The sequence below is a fragment of the Medicago sativa genome, chromosome 8 (genome assembly GCF_051527215.1).
Source record: "Medicago sativa cultivar Bolivia chromosome 8, Bolivia_mono, whole genome shotgun sequence".
Lineage (NCBI taxonomy): Eukaryota > Viridiplantae > Streptophyta > Magnoliopsida > Fabales > Fabaceae > Medicago > Medicago sativa.
Window position 1 is genome coordinate 13167170 of NC_140756.1, and position 11022 is coordinate 13178191.

The following is an 11022-nucleotide window of genomic DNA, read 5'->3' on the forward strand; positions in this document are numbered from 1 at the left end:
AAATCTATTTAGGCCCAACAACTTATTCTTCTTTCTATTCTAACCCCCAATTCCACTCAAACTAATAATCCTCATATTCTAATAAATAATATTTCTCTACTAAATATATAATAATACACCAAATAACAAATATATATATATATATATATATATATATATATATATATCTATAACAAATTAACAAATATATTTCTGCACCAAATAACATATATATTTCCACACAAAATAACAAATATATTTCTACACTAAATAACAAATATATCTCTTCATCAATTAACAAATATATTTCTACACAAAATAACCCCACAACTTAATTTTTATTTTATTTTCGAATCTTATTTTATTAAACAATAAAATAAGTCACAACGTCTCATAAATTTCTCTAAAATCATATAAATCACATAAATCATATAAATCACACTAATCATATAAATCTATAAATATATTCTAAAACTAATTAAAATAATTAAATAAAAAGGAGGGCGTTACATTACTGGTTTTGAAAAGAAAAACAAACACAACTTACAAAGCCGCTAGAACCCAAATAAATATATAGTAAAACCATATATACACAGAAAGAGAAATAGTAAAGTAACATTTAAAATTTCCTCAAATGACATGCTTACAATGATCAAATAGAAATACAACAATGTGTATCAGCTATAAGTGAACAATCCAACCCAATCTGCTGACAATTATTTGAGCCAGATCATCAATTGTAGTGTTGACACAAAATAATTGTCCTGTATCAGCTATATATATACTTCCTTAATCCTGTAAAAGTTTAAGTGGTTTTCCCACAGTTGCACACATTTTGCCACATTATCAAGACTTGCAGCTTAAGCAACTGCAATTTAGAACCATGGTGAGAACTATTGGCAAGCAGAGACTAACTAGAACTGATCTGAGTTTATTTCTCTTGAATGTATCAAACTGGCCACAACTGAAAAATCATCCTGAAAGAAACATAATTTTAACAGAAATCACAACATAAAAAATGCAAAATGAAAAAAATATTTGTGATTTCAAAATGCTTGCATCTAATGTTGCTTGGTCATTCGAAAGAATAACATTGAGAATAATTTTAAAGGGAGAGAAACTAGTTATTATAATTAAATAGAAGGAAGGTTAAAAATGTGCCTATGATAAGGATGATTCATGTCATTGACACCATCACAAGATGAAGTATGTCTTGAATTGGTGTCTCTGGATGCACATACGACACATTTGTCTCTGCAAGTCAAGACATGCAATTCATCAGTTAATCAAGAAAAACAAAACATATAATCTTCTTGTGAGTTCATAATATACAATTGGAGGAAAAAAAACATACTAGAATCTTTTGGATTTCATTGTAGGTCCTGACATGCTCCTATGTGCGGCGGATTAATCTCCAAAAATAGATCAATGGACCTGCTTATAGTAATCATTGATCCAGAATTTTATAAATATATACCATGAATAATGATGTTACTTATTTTCAAGTCAAGGAAGTCTCTGGACAATTTTATGACATTGACGAAAGAAGGACTAGATTACTAGAACATAATAACATGTGAGATTTGTGAAAGAGGGTGAAAAGTTTTCAGACCCATTAAGCACTCATTTGACGAATAGCTACATTTTTCATTCGAGTCCGAATCTTGTTGGTTCTTCTGTATGCATGTGCTTTCCTTTTCATCACATCTTTCAACTGACTCGTCAATCTCATTGCCTAATCCCCTCTCATCGTCATCATCAACATATCTTTCAATTGAATCAGACTCAAATTGCATTGATTCATTCAAATCTGATTCGGACCTCCGTGACAACTCCAATTCAATTTCCTTTTTTAAGTCTTCATCCAAATTCATGGTGGCTGCAAACCTTGGAAATTCTGAGTAATAAATTGGATAGACCCCACACTCTTTCAAAATATAAGAGCCATTAAGATACCCACTAGAATCTGTAACATAGAATTCAAATACATTTCCAATGCAATAGGTTGGATTATAGCACATTATAACATGATCCAGGCTCACATCTTTAATATCATGACTACTTATAAAATTTCCCTTGCCACTTTCCGAATAGTATACAGATCTGATTTCAACATTATTATCTTGCTCCTCCATTCCAAAGGATGGAGAGACAACGACCGAGTAAATGAATCCAACATATTTGGAAATTTGAGGAAGTTCAATAGTAATGGAGGAAGAGAAACCTATTGTTCGGAATTCGAACTGACTTGGAACAGTGCATCCCGGTAACCAAATATGAACACTGTTATGACTGTATCCGTGCTCATCAACATTTGTAGTATTGTGAAATGCGGCACTCATCATTGTTAATATGACATCTTCCGTAATACGGTCGAGTGAAGGTGCATCCAATTTTATGCTATTCTTGAATGAAATGTCCTTCTTCCATCCCTTCATACTATGTGAAAGAGCCTTCAAACTCGAAACCTTCACCAATGAGATACAGTTATTGACACGAAGTTCATTGATGTTTGGAGGAAGCTCCGGCAGACAACCAAGGTTCTTGCAATTGTCTAAGGACAGAATAGTTAGGCTTGGAAGATTCTTAATGCTTGTAGGCAACATCTTCACACTGCTTCCATCTAGCCTTAATTGAGACAACGATGACAAGAAATCGATGTTCACGGGGAGTTCAACCAAGTTACCACAATCGTTCAAATTTAGTATTGTCAACGTTTTTAAACCATCAAATATGGCTTCTAACTTTGATTTAGTTACTACGTTGCAACTGGAAAGTTCAAGCATAAAAAATGATCTCATGCAAGGCATTTGTTTCGGTAGATTCGTAATTCTTAAACCTTGTAAGTCGAGCATCCTAAGCTTGCCAAAATGATCGATGGACGAGTGCTGTATTTCAATACCTGTATTGCTTAAATCCAACTCAAATATTATACGAATCTCCAACCATGTGAACCTATCCACAAGCAAAGTAACAAACGTGTCCTTGGAAAAAACTGCTGGATGAACTTCACATAAACTTTCACAACCTGAGAGATACAACCATTTCAGTTTTGTGGCCCCAGACAAATCAGGGAGTTTCATCAATTGTTTGCTTTCCCTTAGGTTGATTTTCACTAAATTAACAAGTTCCTGTCACAAGTAAAAATAAAAAATCCATCATCAATTTTCAATTAATTGATTCGCAAATGCACACAAACAAGCTACACACCTGCTTCCCGTGCCAAAGATGTTCTACATTGCTGTGAGGTAAGTGAATCTCAACAAGTAGCTTGGCACAAAAAGGTTGTGGAAGAGACTTCAAAGGACATCCATTCCACTCAAGATATCTCAATTTATCAGAAAATGGCATCATATCTTCAGGATGATATATGGTAGTTGATATGTTCTCACTGAAGGGGGCATGCAACTTTAGAAATCTTAATTTAGTCATCATGTTGAATGTGTCACCCCGAACATGCAAATCTACCTTTTGGGACAAATCAAATATTATCCCTTCAACTTTATGAGTCCCCTGACATGTCAAAAGGAAAATAAAAAAAAACAACAAAAACTGTATCAGATCAACTACTAGAATAAATTTTGACAATAAATATGTGGCTGACGCTCCTTAATTACCTTGCTATTTTCAAATACATCACAAACTTCTTTATTATCTCTCAATCGGCTACGTTTTCCCATGTCTCTGCTAGTGCCGTCTTCCTTTTGCCGAACTATATCAAAAGCCATTTGTTGTAGTAAGTCATGCATTTGTATTGTTTGATCTGAAATAGTGACAAGAGCTTTATCTTCAAGGATATCTATTCCGCTAGCAGTGTTGAAGTCACAGGCATCTAGTATCCTTTTCACAAACTCTATTTCAGAACCTTTGAAAAAGAATGCAATATCTAGAAACATTTCCTTCTCTCGGGCTGTTAATCCATTATAGCTCAATTTTAACGCTTCTTGAATTTCACGAAAGGATTCTCCCTTGTTCTCCAAATTTTTCAATTCAGATTCCCAGAATTTAGAACTTCTAGAATAAAAATGTGAACCCATAACTTTTAAAGCTAACGGAACGCCTCCTGCATATTCAACCACCCTTTGCGAGAGAAGTTTGTAACCCTCTTTTGGATGGTTTTGCTTGAAAGCTCCTAAGCTAAAAAGCCTCAAAGATTCTTCAAATTCCCATTTTGTGACCTCATATATCCAATCAACTTTTCCCCTCAGCGTTTGCATATCTCTTGTTGTGATAATGAGCCTACTGTTTGGTCCAAGTTCATCAAGTTCTTTACACAAATCTTCTAATTGTGAAGCATTAGCCACGTCATCAAGTACAACAAAAACTTTTCTACCGCTAAACATCCTCTCAATGAATGCGGCTCCAAGAAAATCAGATGCAGTGATTGCTCGCTTAAGTAGCTCACTGAAAAGCTTATTACGGACGTATGTTAGTCCAAACTTTTGTACTTCTTCACGTACATTTTCCATAAAGCAAGCACTGTCGTATTGTGCAAAGTGTTTTGCAAACATCTGTCTGGCTATAGTTGTCTTCCCTATCCCACCCATACCCCAAATTCCAATTCTACGATATCTTTTCAGTAGTGACTCAACATTTTTACCTTTTTCATCACTATTGACAAGGTGTTTCAGTTGATTAGGATACATCGAGCTTAGCCTTTTCCAAACATCATTCACAATGCTCTCAATTACTTGAGAATCGTCCCTAGCCAATAAATAAAGATATGAAATAATGAATAAAGAGTATATGTGAATCTTGAATATAAATAACCTACCACTATAAATTTTTTTAAGAGTTTCTTTTTAACTGAAGAGATGACTTGTTAATATCACTTGACTCTTGACACTTTCACTGGATACTTGGGTGTGGTAGCTGGTAGGTAGGATGGGATGGAAAGCTAAGATACAATTTTTTTAGAGGTCATTCATAATTAGCTAAGCACTTCTATTAAGGGGAAAGCATCAAATTATTTAAGTTCTCCACCAAGCATTCCATATTACTTAATGTAGGTATTATAAATCCCATTCAAATCCCATCATAGTATCGTCTCTCGGAGATGCTTCACTCAGCCTTTTCCATTCAGGTAGCCCTTTTCAAACTGGTTAGGCCTTCTCTTGTAAAGGATTATTGGAAGAAATATAATTATTTTACCATATTAGTTTCGAAGAATCAACATGTTCAATAGGTAATAACAAGAAAATTAATGCTTACTTGTAGGTACGACTTTTAGAGTCCCATCCAGGTATATTGGCAGCTTCGGTAAGAGCAGCTCTCCACTGAGAAACAGTGCCTGCAAAGGATTCATTGTTGATGGCTTCTTTCTCGTATTTTTTGAATGGTTCCTCGTAACTCCCTGTTTGATCACGTACTTGTGATGTACTTGTGTTATAGAAGACAGGTATAACTACTTGACCATGAATTTTTTTGCATTCAAGTATTTTGAGAAGTTCATTCAAGCACCACTTTGAGGTTGCATAATTTTTTGAGAAAATGATGAGAGATATGCGTGAGTCTTGGATTGCTTGAGCAAGTGCTTCACCAATTTGATCTCCCTTTACAAGATTATCATCAACGTATGCCATGATATTCTTCTTGCAGAGAGCATAATGAAGATGGCTTGTGAACGTTTCGCGTGTGTCTTGGCCCCTAAAGCTGATGAACACATCGTACTTTTTCAAAGAGGTAGACATGTTCTGATTAGCTATCACAACCAGTTACAAGGAAGAAGGACCTACTACTGAACACTTTTGAAGAAAACAGAACAGGAACAAAGTATATATTGTTGCATTCTATACATCTTCACGGTCAACGCATCATCCTTAGTCTTATTTTTTGTTTTTTTATGGTCTGAAAGCAACCTTAGTCTTAACTTTAGATAAAACAACACAAAAAAACAAATTGAGCAGATTGTTTAATTTGAATACCATGACCGAGCGTCCGAGACTTGCTTCAGTCTTCACTTTAACATTAAAGTAAGATGTTGTCACTATCATATGATCAAAACAAAACATAGATAAGATACTATAATGGTGTGCCCAACATGGCAACACCCGCCTGAGGCCACAGTGCCCCACCACTCATGGTGGTTTTTCATAAACCCTTAGCTGCAGGGCTCAAGGTAGGGCAACTACTAAAACCATTGCTTTAGGTTCACCAATAAAAATATATTTTTTATTGGATTTTATAAACAATAATGCTACATATGGAAAAATCAATCCCTCGAGTCTTGTGGATCCAAATGACTGACAAATTAGTTTTAACGTTGTTGCATGTATATGTCTGATTAGAATCTATAATCTTGATTAAGTTAAAAAGACTTGAGTCATCCCATCTAAACATTTTTATTATATATCACGACACTGATATAAAATAACGCTCAAGAAAATAACATGTTGTTAGGTGACAATATGAATGCGATCAAAGACCAAGACTTTCTTGGTTTCTGCATAAAATTTATAGTATCACTAAAGTTAAAGAAAATTATAAAATAGTTTTCATATTGATTAATTCAATAATGTGGCCTTTGATGTTTATTATGACTTACTAACTCATTGTATTTTATTAGGAAAAATCTTTGATATCTGGAGTTTTTTTTAGACAGTAATTAGAGTTTGGTTAGATATTTTTTTTTTGTGGTTACAAGTTTTTGGTTGGATATGGTATCTTGTTAACAAAATTAATTCCAAATTTAAATTTATTTTAAAATAATTAAATAACATGATATTAAATAATTGTATGATATCAGCATATTCAACAAAATTCCAAGGTAATACATTCAATATTCTTTTATTTAATTTTTTTGGTATACTTTTGGATTAACTTATTGTTGATTTCACGTTACAATAATAGAGGATAGCTTATAATTTAACTTATAACAGATGATTTTATATTAGATAACTTAGAAGTTAGACAGGCATTGATTGAATTTGTATTGTTTGATAATTAGCAGTTTGACTAGTTTTGTATTTCCATCGGTTCACCTATGTTACAAGTTATTCTCAATAAAATAACCTATCTACAAAATCTATGAACCTTCCCAACAATTGATACAAACCAAGAATATATATATATATATATATATATATATATATATATATATATATATATATATATATGACAAATGAATGAACAACAAACATATAAAAACTTTCAACTTGGTATTAGAAGTAATAAGAAAATACATTGAAGAAGCAATATGAAAAAATGTGAGTTTATCATGAATTTTTTTCAGCAACATATATTGAAGAGTAAGTGTGGTGTGAAAAAATAGAAATTTATTAAAGAATAAGTGTCACAATTGTTTAGTATAGAAGATAAGATAACTCGTCCCGTAAGTGTAGATCAGTTGGTAGCTACCAGGGATAATTTGTGCAGAGGCCGAGGTTCGAACCCCGGATTCCCCACTTCTCCACATGTAACACCCCGTTTTCCCAAGATAAAAATTTCATATTAAATCAGAGTATTTAAATCATAAACGGAATGTCACATACTACTTTAAAGTCATAAAATAGATATTAATAAATATCCTTCCAGGTTCAACATCATAAAAGTCTGGAAATACGCAGCGGAAATAGTTCGACATGAATAAAGTCTTGGCACGCAGGCCTTATCAGAAAATCTCATAATTTGGTTCAATATTTATTCATAAAAAGTTCATAAAAGACACGTAAGGAATAGATATGAAAGTAAGTCCCATCCTGTTACGTATCAGAGCACCTAGACAAAAATTTCTCTTACTTTTGAATGCAATGAATAGATATTATTTATTCTTTTCCTTTTTCGGACTTGCCTCAATAGTCAATTTTCACAGATAAAGTAATTAAAAAAAGGTAATATTTTTATATATCTTTCTTATAATTTTGACCTACGGTTAAAGATTTACTATTTTATCGTTCTTTTTCCAAATAAATTTTATCAAAATTTTTGTATCTCTATCTTTACCTTTATAAAGTTGATATAATATTATTATTTTTCTTCCAAATTTTTCATACATTTGAATTAATTTAGAACAATTTCACTATTTTCTATTTACGATCATCGTAAAACAATTAATTGAGTCTATATTCCAACCCAATTTTATAATATAAGATTTTATAAATTCTATTTACGATCATCGTAAAAAAATTAATTGAGTCTATATTCCAACCCAATTTTATAATATAAGATTTTATAAATTATTAGTGGCAAGATAATATATTACAAATTTTTATACAAACAATATAACAATACATAACTTTCCTTTTGTCAAAAAAAAAAAAAAAACAGTACATAACTTTCCTAAATAAATATGTATAACTTTATTAAAAAAATAACAATTTAGAAAATAATCATATCATTATATCTTCAAGCAAAATGTTGGAGGTTACAAAAAATATATTATATCATTTTTCTGGTGGTGTTGATTTGAAAGCTTAGAATATGATACTTTGAATGTCTGAGGTTCGATTATCCTTCATATCAATTTCGGTACAAACTTTAATAATTAACTTTTAGATAAATAATATAGTAAAAATGTATCTTTCAAAAAATAAAGTAAAACTGTAATTAATAATAATAATCAAGAAAACACAATATTCCCAAAAAGTTAAGAAAATAAATGAAAAGCTACTCTGAATTTATAAAGACAAAATCAAATATTTTTACAATATCTTTTCAAACACAATCTTCCCAAAAAGTTAAGAAAAGAAATGAAAAGATACTCTGAATTTATAAAGACAAAATCAAATATTTTTTACAATATCTTTTCAATTAAGTAAAAAGATATGATATATTAAGAAATATAAAATTCATTTAGATTTTAAAATTTCTTATCAACTAAGTAAACATATCTTTTCTGGTTTATAAATTATTTGCAAATTTATCTAATAACCACAATCCAACAAGCATACAAACCTCTCTATCCTTCGTCATAGAGAGATTTTAATCCATGGCTGCTGCAACACATAAGCTGGTGAGTACTACTTACATTCCTAACGACCTTGCTATCCCTATTCTTTCCAAATTGCCTCTTAAATCCCTCAAACGATTCACATGTGTTAAAAAATCATTTTCCGTTTTCTTCCAAAGCCCTGATTTTATGAGCATGTTTCGCACCAATTTCATATCCAAACACGATGAGGACAACGAAAATACACTTCTCATCCTAATGGAAAGGACACTAATGATTCCCTTTCCCTGCACCTTCTGCACATATGTTGGTGAGAAGTTGGAGGATGGGGAGAGATTAGATTGTCCACCTCCATTAATTCATGGCACAAAAATTGAGATTTTAGGTTTTGCTAGTGTTAATGGCACTCTTTGTCTCTACCAAGGAAATTACGATAACACAAAAATTGTGTTGTGGAATCCTGCTACCACAGAATTTAAGGTTGTCCCACCTAGCTTTCAAATGTATGACAACATTGAGTTGAAGACACGTCCTATGGCATTTGGTTATGATCGTGTTAGATATGACTATAAGTTGATTCGGACGGCATATTATCCCTCAGACTTTGAAGGTAATTGGGTTGAAGTACCTGATAAGGATAGCTATTTGTGGGATGTGGATTATGATGAGTATCACGCAGTTTGGGATAGACTAGTAGTGAAGATGAATGACCCTTTCTGGGAGATATATAGCCTCAAAAGTAACTCTTGGAGGAAAATCAATGGCATTGAGATAAGTTTTTTTTGGCCAGATGATAGTCATCCCGTGAACTTGAATGAATTTTGCCATAAGTTAGGCCCATCTGATGATATTGTGTCATTTGACTTTATCAATGAGATATTCTCTACTACACCTTTACCCCCGGATGAGCGCTTAAGCAACAAGTCTTCCTTTGAATTAGGATTCTCATTCCCATGTCGTTATTCGTTACCTACATTGGAAAAGTACTTAGTGTTGATACATGGGTCTATTGCTTACATCTCCCATATTAAGGGGTCATGTTTTTATGACATATGGATTTTGGGTGAACTTGGTGTTAAAGAATCGTGGATTAAACTCTTTGTTGTTGGACCTACACCTTGCATAATGCGTCCTTTTGGGGTAGGCATAAAGAGCTTTGTATTCATCATAAAAGATGATGAGGAGATAGCTTGGTATGATTTAAGTACCCAAAGGATTGAGGAGATCAAGGTCAAAGGAGAGTCAGCTGGATTGAAAATTATAGTTTATAAGGAAAACCTTCTTTCTTTTGAAGGAATTAGTATTTAATGTGTTGGTAGTTTAATTTTCATTTGCTTTTACCCTGCAATGATTTTATAAATAAACCAAAATATAAGCTTATAAATAAGAGGTTATAGGAAATAAGAGTTTCTACACTAATTTTAGTTGAAATAAGAGGTTATGTTTAAATTATGATGATGTAAAAGAGAGAATAATTATGGGAAATCCTACGAAACAAAAAGTTTATTGTGTCTCTATTTGTGTCTCTATTGGTAATTGATGGTCTCATTAAATTTTATTGAAGCCTTTACTAGTGTTTTTCTTGGTTTTGACCACTATGATTATTTAGGAAAAGGAGTTCTTTGTAGATTCACTAATTTTTGAACACTATGATTGGTATTTAGAAGTGGGAGTCAGAGAGGACAATTGATATAATTTATAGGTTCTTGTTTGGATTTACATAGATAGTATTTACATAGGAGTAATTTTGTTTGAATGCAAAAATGAGACAAGCGTATTCACTTATATAGATAGCAAAGTCTTTTATAAATTTTTAAATACTCTATCAAATGAATGTGATCAATTTTTCATTACTTTCCATAGAAACTGCTGAGAAATTCACTATTTCAAATGAGTATGAAGTAATGATTTTGTGTTGGATAGTGAAGAAGCCATAACTGTGTTTGCAATTACAAGTTCTAACTCAATTATTATTTATTGAAAATTGTTTTGTTTTGGTTCTTTTACTTCTTTTATTGTGTTTTGTTTTGTTTTAGAACTTTTATATCATTTTCATTCTACTGCCTAGCTTTTTATATCACTATTCTACGCAGAACTGAAGTGGGACTAGTTCGATGGCATCACATTCTAAGATTTGCAAGAATAACCCGAATAAC

At 32.1% G+C, this 11022-nt stretch overlaps 2 protein-coding genes and 1 long non-coding RNA gene across 3 annotated transcripts; 2 read left to right on the top strand and 1 right to left on the bottom strand.

Moving 5' to 3' along the window:
* Positions 1–537: 537 nt before the first annotated feature.
* On the bottom strand, positions 538–5746 carry LOC146897091 (disease resistance protein RML1B-like). Its single transcript, XM_085731504.1, has 7 exons — positions 5191–5746; positions 3597–4683; positions 3190–3492; positions 1592–3110; positions 1334–1413; positions 1141–1233; positions 538–956 (listed from the first exon to the last, which is right to left on the bottom strand). Exons 1-5 carry the CDS (start codon positions 5667–5669, stop codon positions 1373–1375), a joined length of 3429 nt encoding a protein of 1142 aa, XP_085587630.1. The 5' UTR covers positions 5670–5746; the 3' UTR covers positions 538–956; positions 1141–1233; positions 1334–1372.
* Positions 4946–5714, top strand: LOC146897092 (uncharacterized). Its single transcript, XR_015021128.1, has 3 exons — positions 4946–5062; positions 5197–5377; positions 5578–5714. It is a non-coding gene; the product is annotated as an uncharacterized LOC146897092 (long non-coding RNA).
* Positions 5747–8831: 3085 nt separating the features above from the next.
* Positions 8832–10281, top strand: LOC146897093 (putative F-box protein At1g32420). Its single transcript, XM_085731506.1, has one exon. It carries the CDS (start codon positions 8906–8908, stop codon positions 10172–10174), a length of 1269 nt encoding a protein of 422 aa, XP_085587632.1. The 5' UTR covers positions 8832–8905; the 3' UTR covers positions 10175–10281.
* The last annotated feature ends 741 nt before the right edge of the window (positions 10282–11022 follow it).